Below are 25,955 nucleotides of genomic sequence, written 5' to 3' on the forward strand. Positions count from 1 at the left end.
TAAGGGTAGCCCCCTGAGAGCCTTGAGTACTGGGGCTAAGCTGGGGAGCGCAGCTGCAGGGGTGAGCATTATGCAAACTCACCCCACCTAAACGGATCTTGGGCAGCCTGTGCCGGGCACCTCGGGGGCGGAGGTGGTTATCTCAGGACCGATTGCCACCCTGCTGCAGCCCACACCCATGCCCTCAACCATCCCGTAGCTCCTGGTTCTTCCCGGTGACATTGCTCAGAGCGCAGCACTGTTACTAACTGCAACTTCTTTGGGTCCGTTAGTGACTGCGGGCCTGGGAGCACTGTCAGGTTAGATGTTGTTGCTGGACGGGACGACACCCAGCGTGCAGGATGTGGCTCCGCCCACAGCGCTCCCATGGCAGCCAGCTAAGGCAGCCAGCTAGGAGGCCACATCCACTACCACATATGGGCTTGGTGTGCCCACAGGGGAATCTGACCTGTTGCCATATTCACAGAAGGGAATTACAACACCCTAATGGATATGCTCAGTCGCCAGACTGCCCACTCCGAGTGGTCATTGAATTGGAGGGCTCTAGTCAGAGTATTCAGCAAATGGGGAATGCCCTCTATAGATCTATTCACTACAGTAGCCAATACAAAATGTAGGTGCTACTGCAGCAGGATAGGGTTAGACCCACAGTCTCTAAGCGATGCCTTTCTTCTCCATTGGGGTCAGGGATTGCTTGTGCATTTCCATGGATTCCTTTTATCCCAAAGGTTATTGAGAAGATAAAAGGGGACAGGGCATGAGCAATCTTGGTGACCCTGTGGTGGCTGGGACAACCATGGTTCACTGACCTCTTGGATCTGGCCAATCACAGTTACCTGCACTTATCTCTGAGTCCTCGATTCTTGACACTGGACCGTAGCCTCAGATTGCACCCAGATCTGGAGTCGTTGCCCACTGACAGTCTGGAGGATATAAGGCAAACACACTTCAGTGATCCCATATGGAAAGTATTGGAGGCGGAGAGGAAGCCATCCACCTGTAAATGTTAGGCAGCAAAATGGAAGAAATCCTGTTCCCACACTGCAGAAAAGGGACTCTCTCTGGAACTGGCACCTGTGCACACCATCCTGGAATACCTTCTGACACACCGAGAGTCGGGGCAAGCTCATACCTCAATAAAGGTACACTTAGCAGCCATAGCTGCATACCACAGTTGTTCGGGTCTGTTCTCTGACCCAACCATTAAGAAGTTTTTAAAGGGTTTGCTTAATTTGCTTCCAGTGGCCCCCCCACTTGTTGCTTTCCTGAGACTTAGTTAGTCCTCTTTCAACTAATGGCACACCCAGTTAATGGCACACCCATTTGAACCACTAGCCACATGCAAACAGAAGTTGTTATAGCTAAAAACAATATTTCTAGTTGCCATCTTTTCTGCGTGGAGAGTCAGTGAGCTGAAGGCCCTGCATTGTGACTCCTCCTACTTAACATTCCACAGGGACATGGTTGTAATGAGTCCTGACCTTATGTTCCTACCCAAGGTGGTGTTGGAGTTCCACATACCCAAGAACGTCTGCCAGTCTTCTTCCATAACCTGGTCTCGGAGAGGGCATACCACTCTGGATGTCTGTACGGCATTGGCTTTTTACGTGGATAGGACTAAGGCCTTTCACAAGTCTACCAGGCTGTTTGTTAGCTATACTGGTCCATCCAGGGGTATGCCCACCTCAGCTCAAAGTCACAGCTTGGGTTTCGGAAGCCATCATGTTGGCCGACCAGCTGAAGAAGAAACTGGTGCCTTGCCCCATCTGGGCACACTCCACACAGCCTGTGGAATCCTCCATGGCACTCTGGAACAGAATTCCTCTAGATGAGGTCTGCAGGGCGACGACCTGGGCAAGCCCACCCACTTTCGTTGGCCACTATGCCTTGGCTGTTAGGTCCCGGTCATAGACAGCGTTTGGGGCACCAGTTCTTCAGTCAGTCTCTCATTAGGCAGCTCCCTCCATCCAGATAAGGACAGCTGGCTATGATCCCAAGTGTGATGCACAGAGACCATGAAGGAGGAGGGCAGGTTTCCTACCTGTAACTGTAATTCTTTGAGTGGTCTTTTGAGTGGTCACATATTTGAGAGCCAGTGTGGTGTAGTGGTTAGAGTGCTGGACTAGGACCGGGGAGACCCGAGTTCAAATCCCCATTCAGCCATGATACTAGCTGGGTGACTCTGGGCCAGTCACTTCTTTCTCAGCCTAACTTACTTCACAGGGTTGTTGTGAAAGAGAAACTTAAGTGTGTAGTACACCGCTCTGGGCTCCTTGGAGGAAGAGTGGGATATAAATGTAACAACAACAACAACAACAAAGGCTAGCAGACCAGAGAAGATTCATAATAAGAAATAAAGTATTCACAGGAGTAGAGCTGGAAGAACTGAAAAGAGCAACACAGGCTCAAGATATGGAAGAAGAATTACCATCAACTGAAGCAGTTGCTCAGGCGCAGGTGGAGGAGGTGTTGGAAATAGAGGATGCCACTGTTGCTGAACTGTTTCAAAATCAAAACCAGGCAACCTCCTCTTTGCCTTCACCTCAAAAACCTGAATGCCGTTTAACAGAAAAGCAGCAAGAACTAAAGCAAAAAATAACTGAGCACATGAACCAAGCAACCACCAGGGTTCGACTTCCAGCTCTAAAAACAGTTGCCAAAAAACAACTTGCTCAGGTATTAAAAGATGTCAATGCTGCACTTGCAGAAATAACAACCAAGAATTTGCAAGAAACAAACCAACTAATGTACAGTGCAGCAACAATAACAACACAAGAGCTCGGATATAAGATCAATGGACCTGTAAAAAAAGAAAGTAGTACATCACCTAAATGGAAGATTAGATTAGAAAATAAAATTTCCAGGCTTAGATCAGATGCTAGTAAATTGAAAGATATGAAAGACAAGAAGCTGAAGAATGAAAACACCAAACAGTATCTCATCCAAAAATACCACCTAGATTCAAGGAAAATTAGAGAAGTGCTGGAAATAATAAAGCAGCAAATAAAAGCAGTGTCAAAGAAGATTAGCAGATATGAAGCCAGAACTACACAACACAGGCAGAATCTCCAATTCCGGTCGTATCAGAGACGTTTCTACCAAAGCATAGAAGGAGAAACTGCAAGAAACATAGAAACACCAAATAAAGAAGAAACAGTGCAATTCTGGGGGAAATTATGGGACAATCCAATAGATTATAATAAAAAAGCAGGCTGGATGAAAGAGGTCAAAAAATGTAACCAACAAATGCAAGATCTAATAATAACACCAGAATTAATAAGTGAAAGAGCAAAGAAAATTAAAAATTGGACTGCTCCAGGCGACGATGAACTGCATGGCTTTTGGCTTAAACACCTAACAAGCCTTCATAAACAACTATCAAAAGAGTTCAATCACATTTTGCAAGGAGGTGATATTGAACAATGGCTAACAACTGGGAAAACTCATCTCATCATGAAAGACCCAGCAAAAGGTGCAGTTCCAAGTAATTATAGACCGATAACCTGTCTGCCAACCATGTTCAAATTATTAGCTGGAATAATAGCAGATGAAGTGATGCAACACTTATTAACTAACAAACAGCTTCCAGTTGAACAGAAAGGAAATTGCCTGAACACCAGAGGCACAAAAGACCAGCTGCTGATTGACAAAATGATTTTAGAAAATTGCAAGAAAAGAAAAACCAATCTAAGTGTTGCATGGATTGACTACAAGAAAGCCTTCGATTCATTGCCTCACACATGGATACTAAAATGTTTAGAAACAACTGGTGTCAGCAAAAACATTCAGATATTTATAAAAAAGCAATGAGCATGTGGAGTGCACAGTTAACAATCAATGGCGAGACACTTGGACAGATTAGCATTAGAAGAGGCATTTTCCAAGGGGACTCACTATCCCCTCTGTTGTTTGTAATCGCCATGACCCCGCTTTCACAAATACTAAACAAAACAGGCCTCGGATACATCAAGTAAAATCAACCATCTGCTGTACATGGACGATCTGAAGTTGTATGGAAAGTCCCAGTCAGAAATCGAATCACTGCTAAACACTGTCTGTATATTCAGTAGCGATATAGCAATGGAGTTTGGACTAGACAAGTGTGCTGCATTAATAATGAAGAGAGGGAAAATAAGAAAAACAGAAGGAATAGAACTGCCCAATGGAAGCAAGATCAAGAACCTGGAAGAGAAAGAACCTTAAAAATACTTGGGCTGATAACATCGCACACCCTGAAGTTAAAAGAAAAATTGGAAATGAATACATCAGGAGAGTTAGAAAAATCCTCAAGTCCAAACTCAATGGCGGGAACACCATACAAGCCATAAACACCTGGGCTATACCTATTATCAGATACACTGCAGGAATAATAGACTGGACCCAGGCAGAGCTAGAGACGCTAGATCGTAAAACCAGGAAAATCATGACCATCAATTATGCTCTGCACCCGACAGTGATGTCGATAGGCTATATCTCCCTCGCAGCTCAGGTGGAAGAGGAATGCTGCAAGTCCATCAAACAGCAGAGGAGGAGAAAAGAGGCCTTGAAGAATATATCAAGGACAGTGAAGAAGATGCACTTCAAATGGTCAATAATGCGAAATTATTCAACACCAATGAAAGAAAGCAGGCCTACAAGAAAGAACAAGTCAAGAACCGAGCAGAAAAATGGAAAAATAAGCCACTGCATGGTCAATATTTGCACAATATAAGTGGAAAATCAGACATCAGCAAGACCTGGCAATGGCTTAAGAATGGCAACTTGAAGAAAGAAACAGAGGGTTTAATACTGGCTGCACAAGAACAGGCACTAAGAACAAATGCAATAAGAGCAAAAGTCGAAAAATCAAACACAAACAGCAAGTGCTGCCTTTGTAAGGAAGCAGATGAAACCGTGGACCACCTAATCAGCTGTTGTAAAAAGATCGCACAGACTGACTACAAACAAAGGCATGACAAAGTAGCAGGGATGATACACTGGAACATCTGCAAAAAATACAAGCTACCTGTAGCCAAGAATTGGTGGGACCATAAAACTGAAAAAGTTGAAGAAAATGAAGATGTAAAAATATTATGGGACTTCCGACTACAAACAGACAAACATCTGCCACACAATACACCAGATATAACTGTAGTCGAGAAGAAAGAAAAACAAGTCAAAATCTACATAGCAATACCAGGGGATAGCAGAATAGAAGAAAAAGAAATAGAAAAAATCACCAGCTACAAAGATCTACAAACTGAAATTGAAAGGCTGTGGCAGAAAAAGACCAAAGGTAATTGGCGCCCTGGGTGCAGTTCCAAAAGACCTTGAAGAGCATCTCAACACCATCGGGGCCACAGAAATCACCACCAGCCAATTACAAAAAGCAGATTTACTGGGAACAGCCTATATTCTGCGACGATATCTATAACAGCAACAACATTGATAATAAAATTCTGGCATCCCAGGTCCTTGGGAAGGACTCGATGTCTGGATAAAACAAACCAGTCAGTAACACCTGTCTGACTGTGTAAATAAATAATAATAATAATATCCCAAGTGTGATGCACAGAAGACCACTCAAAGAACTACAGTTACAGGTAGGAAACGTAACTGTGAAATCTCTTCACTGAGTAGGGGGCTGGATAAGATGGCTTACTGAGGTCCTTCTAACAACAACGGATATTTATATACCGCTTTTCAACAAAAGTCCCCAAAGCGGTTTACAAAGAAATAAAAATAAAGATGAATCCCTGTCCCCAAAGGGCTCACAATCTAAAAAGAAACATAAGACAGTCACCAGCAGCAGCCACTGGAGGGATGCTGTGCTGGGGCTGGAATGGGCCAATTGCTCTCCCCTTTGGTGACTTCGAGTAGATCTTCACCTGATCCTCTAAAATAAGATATACAAAATATTAATTTCTAATTCTTTTTATAACATTTTAATTGTATAATAAAAATGATTCCATTTTGAAGTTGATGACTGATATATTTGCCAGGAAACCAGTGCGTATTTGTCTAGAACGTACACCACAGGAATGTGTGCTTAAATGAAGTCTCCTTATTTTGCCAGAAAGATGAAAGTCTTGTACATGGGGTGAATGTTGTCTTTGAGTTTGGATTTCCTAATTTTTTTACAATAACTTGTTCAAGATCATTTACAGTAAGAATGCATAACAATAAGATCAATACTGTATAAGCACATTTTTTCTATTTGTATCCATATCCAGCACTGATCTAATAGATGTGATTTAGCAGTGAGGTATTACTGCATTCATTCATTCATTCATTCATTTACCGCCCTTCCAAAATGGCTCAGGGCGGTTTGCAATTGTAGTATACCTGGTTTTTTCTTCATTGAAAAAACATCTTAACATGGTGCCTGAAGGCCTTCATTCCCACAGAAAAATGCTTTCCTGTGCAAGGTGTTCCACTGGCCACCAGTGAAAAGACTTTCCTAGATTTAGGGTACCTGCAACTGTGATTTAAAATTTGTGATTTGAAATTATGAAGTGGCTCTCCAGGATTCAGAGAGGGGTCTTGCCTAGCCCTATTTCGAGATGCTGGGGATTGAACCTGGGACTGTCTGCATGCAAAGCAGATGCTCTGCTACTAAGCTTACAGCCTTATCTCCAAGTTGTTCTGGTTCAGGCCAGCAGTGATTTGGAAACTGGGTTGGTAGCCTTGATCCAGCTTAAACCATTTTGGATACTAGAACTAAAGACACTGATTTTGATTACTTGCAAAAGCAAGCCAAACAAGTTGGAATGACTTTAGTAATATCTACCCAACTACGTAAAGCAATGATAACGGAGAATGCGGAGGATCTGCAAGCTCTAGTAATGAAAGTCAAGGAGCACAGTGGAAAAAATGGGACAACAACTAAATGTAACTAAACTGGCGACAGCAACCAGCCTCAGAATTGATAATGAAGACACTGAAGTTGTGGATAGCTTCTGCCTTTTAGGATTGCCCATCAACAGTAAAAGATCCAGTAGTCAAGAAATGTGCTGCAGACTAGCACTTGGTAGGGTTGCAATGAAGGCCTTGGAAAGGATATTTAGATGCCGTGGGCTCAAACGATCATACTTTGGACACATTATGCGAAAACCCAGCTCCCTTGTGAAGTCCATAATGCTGGTAATAGTTGAAGGAAAGAGAGGAAGAGGACAACCAGCAGCAAGGTGGATGGACTCGATTACGACAGCAATGAATGCACCACTGAAAGACCTTAAAGGCCAAGTTGAAGACAGATCATCCTGGAGAGAATCTATCTATGTGGTCGCTAAGAGTCGACACCGATTTGATGGCACTTAATCAATATAAAGCAAGCTTATGTCTGCTCGGGCTGGTAACCAGTAATCAGTAAACTAATGTAGGGAGCCTCATTCACACGTGATAGCTTAATCAAGTAAATAAACAGTAATGGCTCTGAGAATCCCCCTCCTATCTGAAACTATAATAAAGTGAGGCCCAGAAGATACTGGTTGCAGCAAAGTCATTGCTGACTTGCATGAGGCACTGGGTTGAATTAAATCTGTGGCTTGTCTCTTGGTGTAAATCACAGCAGTCTGAACCCCAACTGTGGTTTGGGGAAACATTGGCAGGTATTCTCTGAAACCAGGAAACCATACCTTATAAATCATTCCACACCATAAAACTTGAGTCACCTGGGCTGAATATTCCCTCACGATGGGAACATGCAAGGAGGCAGGTAGGCTGCTCATTCACTGCCAGAAATTGGGCCTAATACTGAAGCCCCCTTCTCTCATACATATCATCATTGGTCTCTACTCATTTGGTTTTGGCCTCTAGCTATTGGGGTTTCTTGGTGCCCTGCATTGGGGTTCTGACTCTTATTTTCACTATATAATCATTATACACAAAAGCCTTAAAGGAGGCTTGAGCTCAGTGTTCCCTCACATATCTTTTTAGCAATAGCAATAGCACTTACATTTATATACCGCTCTATAGCTGGAGCTCTCTAAGCGGTTTACAATGATTTAGCATATTGCCCCCAACATTCTGGGTACTCATTTTACCGACCTCGGAAGGATGGAAGGTCAACCTTTTTGATGTCTGCTCAGTTAATTTTAGACCCCACTCAGGTTGAATCAGGAAGGCCCCACTCTGAATGCATGTGCTCACACATGGCCTTGATATTGCTGCCCAGAACAAAATTCAATCCACATACTGACGAAAAAAATTAGACAGAACACTGCTTGTGCTTTCTCCTTAAACGCTCAGATGAGTTTGAAAAGCTCTGTGTAAATAAAAACTGCCTTTGTGGCACATCATAGATCAGTGGGGGTTGGTTTGACTGCTCTGGCATGCTGGAAATTCTGCATTCTCCTCCCACCCTTACCCCAGTGGATCAGAAAACTACTGCTCTCCAGTTTTGTGCCATAGCTATACTAGGGGAAAGTCTCTTAACTGTACAAGCAAATGTTTGCAGTTAGTATTGGGCAGCCTTGCTGCCAGCTTAATGCTTTTTCTTCTGCTCCCCTCAATGCCTTTGCTGGTCATACTTCAGCCTATAGGCTGCGTGGCTGGATCCAGAGTTCAGTGCACTCTTCATGCACTTAGATGTTGTGATTGCAGGCCAAGCAGGCTTCAAGCTTAAGGCTTCCACACTCTTGTGTTTCTACCTATTGCCAGTGGATTGTTTTTTGGGGGTGTGTGTGATTTTTATTAGTGATGCCTCATGGACCGGTACCCAACGCTTCATGGACCGGCACCAGTCCACGGACCGGTGGTTGAGAAACACTGCTGTAGAGCATCTCTATGGAGCACTTTTGTGGTCTTAATGCACTTCTCAGCAGTAACAGCAAGGAGGAAAGGCAGTGGGCTACACCTCTCCTGCCAGCCCCCCTGCTGCTTCCAAACTCCATACGAAACTATTGGTGGTCCTCCTGACAAGAAGATCTTAATCTCATAATTAGTAATTCAAATCTTATAATGGCATTGTATTGTGGAAGGGGCGGTCTGGGAGTGAGTTGGTCTCTTAGTTCTGTGGCTCAGTTTCACTCTTAAATATCATGGTTTTGGCTGTGTTCCAGTTGTTGTAGGAGTGAAATATGAATGGTTTGGGAAAGTATGTCTGGAGGCTACAGAATACCAATTGAGTTGTTCAGAAACTGGGTAGTCCTTTTATGTAACTTTAATATACATTACCAGTGATGTGGGCATTACAGAAATCTTTTCAATATCCAAAATTGATTGGGATACAATTTAGTGTGTGTGTTCGCCTTAATTTTTTTGTTTTGTTTACTAAATTAACATTTACTTCCAAACATGGTTTAAATTTAGATAAGATGAAGGCACTGAAGACATACCATACAAATATTAGCATACCCGTATGCATGCTTCCTGGGGTAGTCACCTGAAAAAAGTTAAATCTTCTACAGGGAAGTATACCTGTGGAAATATTTTTTGCTCTGCTCCACAATCACTGATTTAATAACTTGGAGAGAGCAACAGACACATTATTTTTTACCTGCCTTTTGGAACCGAGCTCTACCACAAGGCAGCTTACACATCAGAATTAACACAGAATACAATAGAAACCTCAGCGAAATGGTAAAAAGCAGAAATGGCTTAGCACAAGATTAAAATACCAAAGGGCCTAATCAGGTGTAAAAAACTTGTGCAAGATCAGAGTTTTCAAAGCCTGTTTAAAAACATGGAGGCATGAACTTAAATGTACTATTTTTCTGTTCTCCACCAATTTCCATTTTTAAGGGACAGGGCTACTAGTAGTACTTTTGGAAATATTCATGAGGGCTCCATTAATTCACAGCTGGCAGTGTTGCTTAACCAATTGCTCATATACAAGTGAACCCTGTTATCTGCAGGGCTTCTGTTGCGCAAGGGAACCATGGATAATGGGGCATTTAAGTTCATAGGATTTGGGGCAGGGGGAGGTTAGGTTCCTGGAGACTGACAAGAAGGGCAAAAACCCACACAAAATAAAGTGCCCTGCAGTGCTCTGTGAGTGTCCAGCAGTGCCCCCAACTCCCAAATTGCCCATTTTCCCATGAAAATTGCAGGAAAAGTATTTTTTAAAACAACCGAGCCAGAAAATGACTGCTCTTGGCAAAAGGGTGGCTGGAAATGATCACTGAAGTCTGTTCAGTTCTGTTTGTTTATGGTCACTGACCAGAAGACACCTCTGAGGTCATTTCTGGCCATCTGGGAACCGCAGATACATGGGTTCAACCCTCTTGTATCCTCAGATAATGAGGTTTGTTGTCAAACACCCGCAGATACGCGGAACTGCAACTAGCAGTACTTTGTATAGCAGGCCTGCTCAGGCCCCCGGCTGTTTTTGGACTACAACTCCCATAATCCCCAGCCACTCTAGCCAGTAACCAGGGATTATGGGAGTTGTAGACCAACATCTGCAGGAGGTCCGAAGTTGAGCAGGCCTGGTGTAGAGCGAGATCTACCTGTAATCAGTTGTATTGGGAAGCAGTAGAGTGACTGTGTTTCAGTGCTGAATAGAAAGACTTGCTCTGAAATGTAGGTTTTGGCAGTCATCGTCATCCGGAGCAGTGATTGTCAGACAAAGCTGTGTCAACCTTATTTGTATTCTTCCACATATCTGTCTTGGCTCCAAAATGGTAGCTTTTCAGCCTGTAGTTTGGTGTAGGCTTACTAACTTAGTTCAGTGTAAAGTTGCTATTTTGTTAAGCTTAAATATTCACCGTTTCATGTGTCCCCCACCCCCACCCCAGTCACTAGTTCTTCACGAGGAGCAGCACCATGCTGAAGATGAACAGGCAGCTTCTCTGTAATTAACATTGAGGAATAGTTGGCAAGTAAGCTGGGCCATTTATTTTAAATGTTGTATTTGATTGGAAAATGTCAAATTAGTATTGCCAAATAGTCTTGATCCCTTGAGAATTTTTGGGAAACCACTGTAGTAAAACTAGCAAGTTACATCCTGCAAGTGATAACAACATTTGGAAACCTGGACATGCTTACATTTTGTATGACTTTTGTCTAGTGGCTATGTCTACATTTTGGTTGATCATTCCTTTAGTGAAGGGGGAGCAGGTAAGGTCATGCTGCTTCACAATAAGTGTTCTTTCTGCCGATTAAATTCCAAAGGAGCTCATGTTCCTGTCAAAATGATTAATCAAAGAAGTGAAATAATGACATGAAACTCTTAATGTAAGACCTGTCATATAGGCATTCCTCCCCAGCCCCATTTAATCTTGGAGCAGTCCTACTACACATGGAGAACATGTTTTGAGTTGTATGAACATCTTGTCATTGTTCTGGTATATTTTGCTTAAAATAAAGGTAAAGTGTGCCGTCAAGCCGATTTTGACTCCTGGCGCCCGCAGAGCCCTGTGGTTTTCTTTGGTAGAATACAGGAGGAGTTCACCATTGCCGCCTCCTGTGCAGTATGAGATGATGCTTTTCAGCATCTTCCTATATTGCTGCTGCCCAATATAGTACCAGCAGGGATTCGAACCGGCAACCTTCTGCTTGTTAGTCAAGCATTTCTCCTCTGTGCCACTCAAGGTGACTTAGGTGGCAAATAATGTTATAAGACTGTGTGTGTGTTTGTGTGTGTTTGTGTGTGTGTGTACGTGTAGTTCCGTGCGCAGTTCTGTGCGCATCCCTAGCTTTCTTTGTGGCCCAGAAGCAGCTTGTTATGCATTAAAGTTAATGTGTTTAAAAATAAACACCACCCACTGATGTTACCTTCAGCAATTTATCATCTCATGTATTTTGACACTTATCCAAAGTTGCACTTAAGAGTCTTTCCTTGGTGATATCAACCTCTAGGCACTCCTTTTTGTGCTTTGTATGTTCACATCTGGTCCTTGTGTTAAGAGATAGAACTGCATGAATTTGAATACTGGTGGCCTTTGTTGTGGGGTTCCAGTCTCGCCTATAGTCATGAATTCAGAAACCGCAAGTAACAAAACCTTACCCCTTTGGGAATCTAGAGGTTAGGTCCCTACCCACACAAAGAGGCTAAAAATTGAGGCGGTGGAGCATAAATAAGAAAAACTTGTTCTCTAGGTTTCCAACAATGCCCCCCCCCCAATCCCCCATTCCTCCAGTTTTCACAAAAAATTGTGGGAATCTTTTTTTTTTTTTTAAAGCCACAATATGGCTCTGCAAAAAGAGCCACAAAATGGCAGCCAGAAATTACACTGGAAATCATTTCTGGCCTCAAAACTGTAAATAGGTGAATGTTAGCTTATTTTTATGCTGTAGGTAAAGAAACCAGGTCTCTAAGACCCATCCACGGATATGTGATACTGTGGATAAGGGCCACCTGTATAACAAAAGCATAAGAACAATCTTTAAAAACAGTACCTAATTAGTATTGGCTGGAACCTTTGTCATGTCTGGAAATACAATGTTAAAAGTCCCTGTTTTGGCAAACTGACATCAAGTAAGCTAGACGAGGCCAGTTTGTGTTAAACATACACTGCACAATAACAATTTTTTTTGCTCTTTTGGCAGGTGCCTTGGGGTAGCAGTTACGGGGGAGTAACAGCAGGAGAGAGGGCATGCCCTCAACTCCTGCCTGTGGCTTCCAGCGTCATCTGGTGGGCCACTGTGCGAAACAGGATGCTGGACTAGATGGGCCTTGGGCCTGATCCAGCAGGACTGTACTTATGTTCTTATGATTGATCAGATCTATTTAATAGACTTGTTCAAGAAGTTGCATAGACATGAAGCCTCTGTTACCAGCCACCCAACATCTGTGAGGAATGTAGGAGTGGCAAATAAACTAGTGTGTAGAAGAACAGGTGCAAGCTCATTTCAGTAAGCAATGCAAAACCATATGGGTGAAAAAAGAGAAACTTGATCATGGCTTGGCCTCGTGACACATTCTATAATAGCCTTTTGGATCAGCTGCAGCTTTCTTTTCTTACTAGGCTCTTGGCCAGAAAGGAGTCCCAGTTATCGTCAATGTATGAGTTGATTAAAGTTTAGACAATTGAAGTGGTGTTGATGCAATAGTTGCTTGCATCAGCAGGACAGTTCATGGATTCAAAGACCTCCCTCATCTGCAAGGATAATAGGAACATTTTTCCTTTTCTCTACTTTTATCCTCCTCCTATCCTTGAATGTTCTATTCAAGGAGCACCTTGTCTCTGTGCTTTATTGTTGCTCTGAACATACTTTTGTCTTGCCAGAGGCAGGACTGGCTTTGAGTCCAGTCCTTAAGAAGGAGAAGTTAAGTCTTCTACCACCAGAAGCATACACAGATGGAAATCTTATTATTGGTTCTTCTTGTGTCCTATCCTATGGCTGTCATTTACTTAGTTATTATTATTACTGTTATCTCATTATTACTGTTTCTTAGCTAAAGCCTTACCTATCTCACATTATTCAGAAAACAATGTGTTGTGATTTTTGTGGAGATGAGTCAGGAGTTTCTAACTTGATGGTGGGAGTTCTCCTTTCTCTTTCAGCTCAGGTTGGAGATGGATAACCATCCCTTTTTTTAGAGTGTTAAGTAGCTTGAGAGAGACTACTCACACTGCTTTTAAGATTTGACAGGGTTTTTAAAAAATAGTTCAAAAACTTGCTGTATACTTACTTCACCAGAAGCAAAAGAGACAAGTATCCACAGTACAAGTAGTGATGCCTTCAGCTGTGTGAAAAACACTGTAAAGGAATTATCCAGCATAGATTACTGTCTCTAGTCTTGAATTTACCAGCCAAATCAAAGTTGAGGTGGTTATTCCAGGACAGTGGATCCATATCGATAAGATTGAGACTCTACACTTAACGTTGGAGAATTTCTCAAAATGGCCAGCATTGAACAGTAATTAGCAAAAGTGCCTGTGGAAATGATGAACTAGAAGCAGGTTGGGGATAACTTGCTTGTCTGTCTGTCTGTCTGTCTGTCTCTCTCTCTCTCTCTCTCTTAAATGTGCTCTGGATTGTACAATAAAGTATTGTAGTTAATTTCAAAGCTAAGGCGTCATACAAAGATAGAATGACATAATGTGTTTGAGTTTTTGTAATACAGTAATATTGAAAGATTGGCATTAAGCCTGTAGCGTAGAGTAATGGAACAATGTACATTTTGTAGTTATGAGAGGATAAAACATTGAGTAGTTGCTCAACCACATAGCTTAACCAATGAAAAACATAGAATGTTAATACCAAGAGCTATTAAAACCTTTTTAATAAAGTGTGTTGTACTCTAGTAGTATGCCTGGAAAACTAACCATGTGATCCTAAGCATGTCTTCTCAGCAGTAAGTTCTATAAAGTTAACTAACTTGCTACTGACAGAGGATTCCTTAGTACTTAGAATTGCTGTCCTAGGGCTAGGTTTCATGTGTATACAAGAAATAAACAAAAGAGGAGTGAATCTCTGGCCTAATCAGAACTCCAAAGTGTTGAGAGATCGGATTGCAGATCTCTCATGTCATCTGTAGTTTTGGTCCTCAAGCAGGTGCCGAAGGAGAACTTGTACAATACAATAATGCAATACTACTATGATGAATATTTATATACCGCTCTTCAACCAAAGTTCACAAAGCAGTTTACAAAAAAAAAAAAAAAGATTATTTATATACCAAATATTTATATACTGCTTTTCAACAAAAGTTTCCAAAGTGGTTAACACAGATATAAATAAATAAAATGGCTCCCCGTCCCTAAAGGGCTTACGAACGGGGTAAAAGAAACTTAAGATAGACACCAGACACCAGCCACTGGAGGGATGCTGTGCTGGGGATGGATAGGGCCAGTTGCTCTCGCCCGCTAAGTAAAGAGAATCACCACTTTTAAAAAGGTGCCTTTTTGCTCACTTAGCTTATTGATACAGTGGAATTGCTCAGTGTGTTTCAGCAGGTGTGTTTATCAAAAGGTGCCTCAAAAGTGTTGTACAGCATGATGCCAGAAACTGTATAAATCGTGAATAGCTAGATGATGTAAGCACAATATTATGCAGAATAAAATATTTGTATAGACTTATTATTAGAGTTTAAGTAATATTTATGCAAAATTTCAAATGGTGGGTGGAAGAATGCAGAATATCCATAGCCTTGGTAGAAATTTATTGGTGTGATTGAAGCCTCCAAACTTGGCATCTGTAAATCCCTGGTTGGCAACTAATTTTTGATGGGGCGGGTGGTATTTGAAATTGGGCAATGACTGAGTTGCTGGTAACATGACCACTGACTAAAATACATGATTAGCAACCCATGTGATGTACTAGTTGCTGGACTGTAGGCTGAGGGTCAATTTTTGAATGCTTCCTCATTTTAAAAACCAAAACTCACTCTGCATACAAAGCTAACACGTCCAGCAGAAGGTTCTCCCTGACATGCTAATTCTGGATATGCAGGGAGGTTTTTTGTAAAAGGACTCAAACATTTGCCCCCTAACTGCAGCGGTCCAGCTGAGCAGCAGATGCATCATACAAGGTTGGTGGTTTTGTATCTCCCCTCTCAGAGAAATCAGCTGAAGTGTGCAAGCTCTTGTCTGCGTTTCCAGTTCACACAGAAGAAAGCGGCTGGGGCATGTAACTGGGGGACTGGCCCCAAGGACTTGCCTTTGCGGGCAAGTGGGAAATCCCAAACAACCAGATTGGATTGTTACTGGCATATCCCTTGGGTACAAGTTCCTCTGGATTGTGACACAGCAAGCACACCAACTCAGGAAGGGCCTCTGGTGATCTTCCTACATGGACATTGCTTCTGTGTAAGTCAGCTGCTTTGTGACGCACCCTACTTGGTGACTGACAGAATGTGTGCTGCTGACACCAGTTCCTGGCTGCTGGTTAAGGGTGTGCACAAAACCAGCTGGCCTCAGACTGGGCCAATTTGGTTTTGCCTCCCTCGACTCCCTGCTCTGTTCAGTTTGGCTGGGAGGGTTGTGACTATTTTTTATGTATTTACTCCCTCCAGGGGGCTGCTCTGAGGCTGCGTTTTGTATGTGTCTGCAACTGCGGGTGTGTGTGTGTCAGGGTGGTCTTTGGCCCTTTCCGGGCATTTCCCTGTCGCGGTGGCGATTTTGGAAGCTGTCATGCATGCGCATTGGGCCCCTGCGTGGCCTAGGATCCAGCCACACAGAGGCCCATTGCACATGCACGGCGGCCTCCAAAATGGCCACCGTGATGGGGAAAGGCCTGGAAAGGGCTAAAGACTGCCCGAACCGGGCAATTTAAGGCATAATGGAGGCTGGCAGTGGGGAGGGGGAACCTCCACAGATCCCTCCACCCCGCGGCCTCAGAGAAGCCCCCTGGAGGGTTAGTACAAAAATATATATATTTTAAAAATAAGGCCGGGTGTGTGTTAGGGATGTGCATGGAACCAATGGGGACGGCCGGGGGAGATGCCTTTAAGGGTGGGTGTAGATGCACCTTCCCCCCCGGTGTGCGACATCCGAAAAGCCAGTCGGGGTGGCAGCGTACCTCCCAGCTGCCCCGTCGCAACTTTTACCGAATTTACTCAGAAGTATGAGGTGTGCCTGTGTTATGCACATGCACCTCATATTTCTGGGTGTATCCGATAAACGTTGCAACGGGGTGGCAGGGAGGTACGCTGCTACCCCGACCGGATTTTTGGATGTCAAGCGCCGGAGGGGGAAATGTGGGAGCGCTAAGTGCATCATCTCCCACCTTTAAAGGCACCCCCCCATCAAACTGGCCCCTGCTGGTTCCGTGCACATCCCTAACACACACCTGGCCATTTGGGGGGTTCACTATTAAACAAACATTTTTGTACTAAGCCTCCAGGGGGCTTCTCCGAGTCTGAGGGGTGGGGGTCCCTCCCTGCCACTCTGTTATGCCTTAAATTGCCTGGTAAATACACCCCTAGTGTGTTTGTGTTCAATCTGATGTCAAGCCAAAATGGCGGGGGTGGGTGAGTGTCAAACCGAACCAGTTTGTATTTGAACCTGTTTGCACATCCCTGCTGTTGGTTATTGATTCAACTGTGATTGTAACCAATTGGAAGATACTGTCATAAGTGGCATTCTTCTGCCTTCTCTCTCTTATCCCTGCTACAGACCTCATTCGTAACTTCTGCCACTTAAATGAGTAGAAAAGCAGCTGTTTCTGGATCTGGGGTGTTTTGCAAATTGGAATATCAGTGAAATTTTCAGTTTCAAAATAAAATGACCTCTATGACCTCTGAGTATACTGAGGTATGCTAGTGGTTTTTTTAGACCTTGTAGCAAGCTTTTCTCATATATCCCCTTGATTTGCAGTACAGTCCTATGCTTGTTTACTTGGAAGTAAAGTCAACTGTGTTAAATGGGACTTACTCCCAGATAAGTGTACATAGAATTGCAACCTAAACTCCTGGTCACTTGCCTTCTCTTGGAGTTCTTTTCTGAGTGCATTGGTGCTTTTTGAAGTGTGTGAAATCTTTTTTTTTCTTAGGTATGGGGAGGGCATCCATACTCGATGGGTTGTCAATCACTGCATGCTCCGAGACATGGCCAATGAAAAACAAGCACGTCCTCTACTCCCTCCAGTCTGCCCCCTATTAGCTCCGGGACAGTTCTATCTCATTTTCTCTGGACCTCTATCTCCTTGTAGTTTCTCCTGTGTGCAAGGGGGGGGGAGGAGTTGCTGGTGTTGTGTCCCCGTGTCGTGAGTTCCCTGTTTTCATGCTTTTTTGTGCCCTTGTGTCCCCCCCCCCGTGATTCCACCTCAGTTGTTTTGCGTGCCTGTTGGTTCCTCCCCCCTCCACTTGCTAGTGTTGGAAAGAAGGCAAAATGGAGATTGCTCATACAGGCGACATGCTCAGAGGTTCCCTGTCAGAGGGCCCTCTTTCAGATGCCCCTAAGGAAGCCCCCATAGCTCCCTCGGGAGTGGGGGAGGGAGAAAGATCTGTCACACCAACCCTCTCGAACCGTTTATCGAAAAGAAAAATAGGCATAAATTCAGCACATCATGATAAATGTAGGCCTTCACAGGACACTTTCCAACTATGGCTTGTGTTGCCAGGCTTCTGAAATTCTCTTTGAATGATCTATGACTACAACTCCCCACATTTTGAGAGGATAACATAACTCTTTGAGAGAGCCTTGTAATCTGTTGAGAACATTGTTCAGTTTTCTGAAAGAATGGAGCGTCAGTCTTGGGAAGCCATTGCTCTCCCCTAAGCTTTCTACAAACTTCCATTCTTGCTAATACTGTAAAATGAAGTATCCTATCGTGTGTGTGCGTGCAGATAAACAATATTAACAAAAATCTGGCATGTGAAAGAGACTGAGCATAATATTTCTATTGTTTTGCTTTTCTCTTCTTGTTCTGGTGTGCCACCTTTATGGAGTTTTCAACAGCATATTACTTGAGTAATTTGTTAGGCTGTTGAAATCTTGCCTGATAAGTGAGTGAGTGATTGATTGAGTGCTGTCAGGTCAGGTCCACTCTTAGCGACCACATAGATTCTCTCCAGGATGATCTGTCTTCAACTTGGCCTTTAAGGTCTCTCAGCGGTACATTCATTGTTTTCGTAATCAAGACCACCTTGCTGCTGGTCGTCCTCTCTTCTTTCCTTCAACTTTCCCCAGCATTATGGTATAGTATTGAAGTACATGGGGATTATTTTGACTCTAGTGGTATTAGAACGTGGGTCCAGATAATGTGGCTGGGTGGATAGTGTTCAGTGTCCCAGCAACAGGGAATCCAAAATGTTGTTGACTACAACTCCCAGCTCCCCAGCTACAATGGCCTTGGGCTGGGGATGCTGGTAGTTGTAGTCAACAACATTTGCGATTCTCTCATGCAGGGACACTGGTGGTGTTCCTCGCTTAGTGTTACCTGTAGTTTCTGGGAAGCATGCGATCCTAAGCATGTCTTCTCAGCAGCAAGTTCTATAAAGTAGACTAACTTGCTACTGACCAAGGATTCCTTAGGAGTGCTTAGAATTGCAGTCCTAGGGCTGGTTTTCATGTGTATACAAGAAATAAGCAAAAGGGGGTAAACTTCTGTGATGTGGGAGATCTGTGATACTTCAAAGCAGCTGGGTGGTGTTGGGGTGGCTCAATTTGATCAGAATAGCAGTGCGGTGGGAAGGGTGTGTTTAACCATTTCCCTCTATGCTGTTTCCAAAATCTAAACCACCTCCTCCTCCCCAAAGCTGCTGTTCCTATATCTTTCCCCCTATGTAACAGCTTCAGCAGGAGGAAGTATGATTTAGGATCCTCACTCTAAGACAGCTTGGTGACGAGAAGATGCTTGTAGCCAGATTTGGCTTAGAGTGTCAAGGCACAACTGTCAGATGTTAGCAGTGGTGGATTAATGGAGAGACAGAGTAGGCATTTGCCTATGGCGGCAAAATTTGAGGACAAGCAAATTTTGCCCCTCCTCAAATTTTGCTGCCCCTCTCTGCAGCAAGGATGGAGTGGGTGGGGGGAAAGTCCCCCCTGCCATTTACCTTGTATATACAGGTGAAACTCAGAAAATTAGAATATCGTGCAAAAGTCCATTAATTTCAGTAATGCAAATTAAAAGGTGAAACTGATATATGAGACGCATTACATGCAAAGCGAGATAAGTCAAGCCTTAATTTGTTATAATTGTGATGATCATGGCGTACAGCTCATGAAAACCCCAAATCCACAATCTCAGAAAATTAGAATATTACATGGAACCAAGAAGACAAGGATTGTAGACTAGAACAATATCGGACCTCTGAAAAGTATACAGTGTACTGTGCTTGATTGGCCAGCAAACTCGCCTGACCTGACCCCACAGAGAATCTATGGGGCATTGCCAAGAGAAGGATGAGAGACATGAGACCAAACAATGCAGAAGAGCTGAAGGCCGCTAATGAAGCATCCTGGTCTTCCATAATACTTCAACAGTGCCACAGGCTGATAGCATCCATGCCACGCCGCATTGAGGCAGTAATTGCTGCAAAAGGGGCCCAAACCAAGTACTGAATACATATGCATGCTTATACATATAAGCATACAGAGGTCCGATATTGTTCTATTTTTCAATCCTTGTCTTCTTGGTTCCATGCAATATTCTAATTTTCTGGGATTGTGGATTTGGGGTTTTCATGAGCTGTACGCCATGATCATCACAATTATAACAAATTAAGGCTTGACTTATCTCGCTTTGCATGTAATGCGTCTGTCTCATATATCAGTTTCACCTTTTAATTTGCATTACTGAAATTAATGGACTTTTGCACGATATTCTAATTTTCCGAGTTTCACCTGTAAAAAACAAACCTTTTTTGTTTTAAGGTAAAAGGGCGGCAAAAGCCTTTTTGCCTATGGGTGGCAAAAAGCTTAATCTGCCCCTGGATGTTGGGTCTGTGGGGATTGCTCTGCCAGCAACTGACTACTTTTATCTTTGGTAATTGTAGTTTTAGTATTTCTATCTTTGTCCTAATGGACTCCAGGCCAGAGTCTGTAGAATGTATGGCTGGAGTTTCCCTTAAGTGGGCATTGCACCATTCCGGTACAGCCTCTGTCTTTGCATTTAATGGCATAGGAGGAAGAATGGATAACAAGCTGAGGGTTGCCCTCTGCACCTCCAGTATCAGGTAGTATATTAGTAGTCCATAAAGCAGCTGGTTTAGGTCAGGCAGGGTCTCCTTGGCACTGAGGCCCCTTTCTTGTCTCTTTGAGATGCTGCTGCTATTATTATTATTATCATCATCATCATCATCATCATCAACTGGGCAGGAAGGGGGCTGAAATACTTGAATGTAAGGAACTCTTATCTCTGTGATCTTCCTTGAAGCTTTCTAGGCTCCTCCTATTCCAATGGTGATATGCTTAAAAGGGCTGGACTTTGAAGGCTCCAGAATTTCTCTTGGGAAGAGGGAGAGTGCTTCTCCTGTTCAGCACTGTTATAAATCATAGGTACACACCTTTTGGAATAGACAGGCTTAGAAGCTGTGTGTCTAAAGTTTGAACAGCTTTTAGTAGGAGAGCAGAAACCAGTGATGCTCATAACTGCAATGGATTTTAACTCAGTCTTTAATAAGCAGTAGTGTATGAACGATTTAAAATATGTTCTACATGCAAGAGAGCTCATCAAGCATGACTTGTCACCTTTGCTAAGCAGGGTCCACTGTGGTTGCATATGAATGGGAAACTACATGCGCGAGCACTATAAGAGATTCTGCTTGTGGGATGAGCATCTGCGTGTGTGTATGCAGAAGGTTCCAGGGTTCCCTTCCTAGCATCTCCAAAATAGGGCTGAGAGATTCCTGCCTGAAACATTGAAGAAGCAGCTGCCAGTCTGTGTAGACAATACTGAGCTAGATGGGCCAGTGGTCCTTGTTGTGATCCCCCTGAGACCACTGCTTAGTCTTTCAGCTCAATTCAAGACTGCAACACAGCCCACAGTGGGCAAATAAACACTGGAAGGTGAGCCAAGCTGTCAGATTTTGCATTGCCTTAGTGTTTGAGAACTCATGCCGTAGTGGACTGCTTGGTGCTGGCAGAGAATGACAAAATAATTGTTCAGGTGTATGTCTTGAATGGGATCTTCTTACACAGAAACTTCCTACAGAGTAATTTTAACCAATTAGAACCATAATGGAGAAACTTGGCTTGGACCTGAAGCTTATCTGGTCCAGCTTCTTGTTCAAGCTGCAGTCCTCCATCCTTAAGTAATGGATGTAAAAACAGAAGAGCATGGCCACCTATGCTAGATCAGGGTTTCTTAACATTGGGCCCCCAGATGTTGTTGGACTACAACTCCCATCATCCTCAGCCACAAAGGCCATGCCTGGGGATGATGGGAGTTGTAGTCCAACAACATCTGGGGGCCCAAAGTTAAGGAACCCTGATCTAGATCATCATCTCCCATAAAAAGGGAGGACAACAGAGGATGAAGATAATCCGTTCCTGTGTTTCTTGTGGCAGCAGCTGCTGGTATTTGTGTCAGTGGGTATGGCACTTTACAGAGTATAACGGGACAGGCCCTTCTCCGCAGAGTTTAAATCTAAAATTTGATCTGGCTGAGTACAGGAAGAACTGGAGGCAGGGGTAAGCAGGGGGAAACGTGCATATTTAAGTATGTAAAGGCTTAGTAGGGCATGGGGACTGGAAGGTTGTACCAAAGGCATGAGAAACAATAAAACCTGAAATAGTTTAAAGATATAGTCCTTTAAAATATAATTCTGTTTGACTTTGTAAATGAAGTCAGTAAATGACTTTGTAAATGACTTGGTAAAACAAGGTGCTTATTGAGAATTTATTACTAACAGTGAATGCTTTATTGCCAAACACTGAAAATCTAAAAGGCCTCTTCTGGTGTCAGAATGGTTGAGAAGTGCTTTGAAAGGAGTCAAAATGGATATGCTATATCTATAATGAAAGTTGTAGATTACTAAATTGACCTTTTGTCACATGTTGCACATATGTTGGAGATGAGTGTCTCTCCTGTTTGTGATTGTTTATGTAAACTAATGTTTGTCATGCTTGTGTAGAATATTAAAGAACAGTACTGTGTGGCTGCTTGTTTGCCACTTGGAATTTGTGGCGGTGGTGGAGCAATGCTTTGCAGGTGGCAAAGGGAGAGGAAGAAAACATTCCTGTCAGCACAAATTCCAAAAGGAACAGAAACAAGATAGACTGATCTCAGTGGCACTGTAGAAGAATTTTCAGTTAATAATATTTTAAATAAATAATGCTGTTACTATCATGCTATTATGTGAAAACGCTCGAGGAGGCTTACAACATAATGAACCAATTAAAATTCTAAAGACATAAATGGATCATAAAGATAAATGGCAGATAACACACATAGCAGGGAGAGAAAAACCCAGCAGGTAGACAGAGGCCAAAAAACGAGAGGTCTAGCCTGGTAACAGGAGGACACGGAAGAGGTGGCCTTACAAGGGAGTTCCAGAGCTGGTTGCTGGCACACAGAAGGCCTCTCCCACATCTCAGATGAGCGCATGGCTTGTATGTTGGTGAGACTCAAAGGAGAGTGTCTGTGGGAAATCTTAATAAAGATGTGTATGAGAGAAGATGGCCCTTTAGGTATCCTGATTCCAAGCTGGGCTTTAGTGGTCGTCATGGCCATAAGTTTGAATTGGGCCTAGAAATTGACCAGAACTGTTTGAATAGGGGAGTTGCATGCTCCTGGCTGATGGCTCCAGTAAGCAGTCTGCTAGCGACATTCTTGGCCAGCTGAAGTTTCTGGACACGTATCAAAGGTAGCCCCTTTGTAGGACACGTTGCACAATAATCCAGTTGAGATATAAGTAAAGCATGTGTCTCTGTGGCCTGATCTGCCATCTCTGGGCATAGCCTAAGTTGGGCAAAGGCACTCCTGCCCATAGCTGGCATCTGAGCATCCAGTTAGGGCCAAAGTCCAGAAGCACCCTCCAAATTGCAAACCTGACTTTTCAAGAGGAGTGCTCCCCCATCTAAGTAACCTTTTAATGTAATAGATAAATTCAAGTTTTGGGACAGCAATAAAGTTCTTCATCAGAGCACTTAAACTGTTTGCTCGAGATTATTTTCCTCAACCTGCCTTCATACTTCATCTTTGTGACCAAATATTTGCCCTCACTGGCACCTCCACCCTTTCTTGCATAGCTGGTCTAATTTATGACCTTTCAGTTAGACAGTTTAGTAGTAGTTAGTAGTAGTTGGCCTAATATGTAAGCCTAATGCATAAGTTAACATATTTGAACATCAGTTGATTTGCACATCATTTGTTTTAATCTCTTTGCATTTAATCGGACTAAACATATTAAGTGGAAATTCACCAGTTTAACCTAAGATAAGGTTATTGAATGGCAGCACTGTTTGAAAGATGTTCATATATGTGATTAAAAATGTGTTTAAAAATAAATAAAATATGTCTTTATCTTCATGCTGATAATAGTTAATAGTTTACAGCCTTAGAAATATGGTCGGAGGAGCAGGAGTTAAAGTTAGTAATAAAAAGCTCATTTGTCTATACCTCTGTAACTTTTTCCCCTGCCAGGAAATGACCTAGAGGCCTTAGAAATCCATTTCTGGATCCTTCAGAATCTACAATCAAGAGAAGCTTCCTCTGAAAGCACCACTTGTTAAAAGGAAACTACCTCAGCACATAGGAGAGGCGGAGAAGGCTTGCAATAAAAAACAAACACGTTCCGAATAATGTGTACTTGCAAAGTCTCCAGGAAACAAATTTGCATTCCCCCCCACCCAGTATTAAGATGAGAAACTCAAACCGATTTGACTGACGGGCTCTGTCAAACCGTGAAGCTATTTGATCTGCTGATGTGTGAAGGCTCAGTAGTTATCCCAGTAAAGATCTGCTCTGCGTTAACAATCACTGTTGAGCGGTGATTTTGCTCTTTCTCTCCTGATACTAACTGAAGAAATTTATAACAATGATATTATTTTTTAAAAACCCATTAAGCTTTCTTCAGTGTAAACTCATGTTAACATCAGGTGTCAAATGTGCATTGGCAGGAAAACTGCAGCAGGCAGCTTTTTTGCCCCCTGTTCTGAAATTGTATCCTGGGCACACAGTAGAATGCTAAGCAGGAAACTTACAGTATTTTTTTTAAGCTATCACAGCTTGCTTTTATGATATAATTTGTAATTGCAGCCGTGCTGCATTTGAACACTGAACAGTACAAAGTCAGCAGACCTGCTGCCTTTTCTCACTGCTGATACAAATTACCTACCTTTATTATTATTTTTTTTTGAAATGCCTCCTATGAAAATTATGTGCATTCTCCTCTACTACTGCTACACATAGGTATATTTCTAGGGGAGCAACTCATGAAAGCAGATAGCTAGTTCAAGGAACCTTTGGACAACAAGTACTCCCTTATGCAGTGCTTCAGTGCACAGGAAAGTAAAATGGACTATAAGCGGCGCTTTTTGCTTGGCGGGTCCAAACAAAAAGTGCAGCAACACCAGCAGTATCCAATGCCGGAGCTAGGCAGGACCCTGAGCGCCCCTTTAGCATCTCCAGCCACGACATCCCCTCTGGTTTCCTCGGCTGCTGCTGGCGGCTGCAACCATGCTACTCCAATCGCAGACATCCAGCAGGGAATCTCCAAATATCTGGATGCACTCAATGTATTTTGCCGTGCAAGCGCTTTCCTTACAGACCTTTTCAGCAGCGTATTTCGGAACTCGCACTATTCTAAGGCAGCTATGCAACTGAAAGACGTGCAGGAACATGTCATGGAAGCAGCAAGTCGACTCACGGCAGCAATAAAACCAGAAATAGCAAAAATGCTCATGGAACTGAGTGCGGGAGCGGCAAACTTTAAAGATCAAAAGGAGTTCAGCCTACAGGACATTGAGGTGAGTTTAGACTAATCATATGACTTATAACTTTATGGCCATCTGTTTTAAGTGGGCTGGTGTCTTGTAAGATTTGTGAAATTTGTACAGTTTTAGTCTGTGCCTCTTTAGAGTTCCAGTGAAGATGGACCATACTTAGTAGAGGTCTTAATTAGATATATATGTCTGCATCTGTTTCTGATACCTTGCAACAGGAACGGCATTTTATTAGTTATATATAGCATTTGACAGCTAAGGTGCATCACAATATCTCACATAATAGTATTCAGTTCAGAATATCAATATGAACACAAAGACCCAAAACATCCACCCCATATATAAATTAGATTTATCCTGCTGCACAGGAGATGATGATGATGATGATGATTGTTTCTTTTTAGATTGTGAGCCCTTTGGGGACAGGGATCCATCTTATTTATTTATTTCTCTGTGTAAACCGCCCTGAGCCATTTTTGGAAGGGCGGTATAGGAATCGAATTTATTATTCGATTGACGAGGACATCTGAGGGGGCCCTGCTCCGGGTGCCGACAATGAGAGAGGCCCGGCTGTCGTGCACTCGGGACAGGGCCTTCTCTGTTGCTGCCCCCAGACTCTGGAATGCTCTCCCAGTGGCCATTCGTTCCTCGGACTCCATCACGGCTTTTAGAAAGCTTGTAAAGACTTGGCTTTTTACCCAGGCTTTTACATAATCATTTTTACTGCTGCTTCTGGGTGTTTTTATCTGTTGTATT

The 25,955-nt window shown here is 43.0% G+C and overlaps 1 protein-coding gene across 3 annotated transcripts in view; it reads left to right on the forward strand.

The window, feature by feature from the left end:
- The window catches only part of GARRE1 (granule associated Rac and RHOG effector 1), a 76,200-nt gene that overhangs the window by 10,665 nt on the left and 39,580 nt on the right, over positions 1-25,955 (forward strand). The window contains exons 1-2 of one of the 3 annotated variants that reach the window (XM_053271142.1): positions 21,210-21,320; positions 23,899-25,223. The exons of 1 other annotated variant lie outside the window; for it this stretch is intronic. In XM_053271142.1, the coding sequence (XP_053127117.1) occupies positions 24,741-25,223 (483 nt within the window). In that variant the 5' untranslated portion in view covers positions 21,210-21,320; positions 23,899-24,740. Of the gene's footprint in view, positions 1-21,209; positions 21,321-23,898; positions 25,224-25,955 lie in introns of those variants that run through there. One more of the 3 variants, XM_053271141.1, reaches the window with a different exon arrangement.

This window comes from Hemicordylus capensis, chromosome 9 (genome assembly GCF_027244095.1).
Source record: "Hemicordylus capensis ecotype Gifberg chromosome 9, rHemCap1.1.pri, whole genome shotgun sequence".
Lineage (NCBI taxonomy): Eukaryota > Metazoa > Chordata > Lepidosauria > Squamata > Cordylidae > Hemicordylus > Hemicordylus capensis.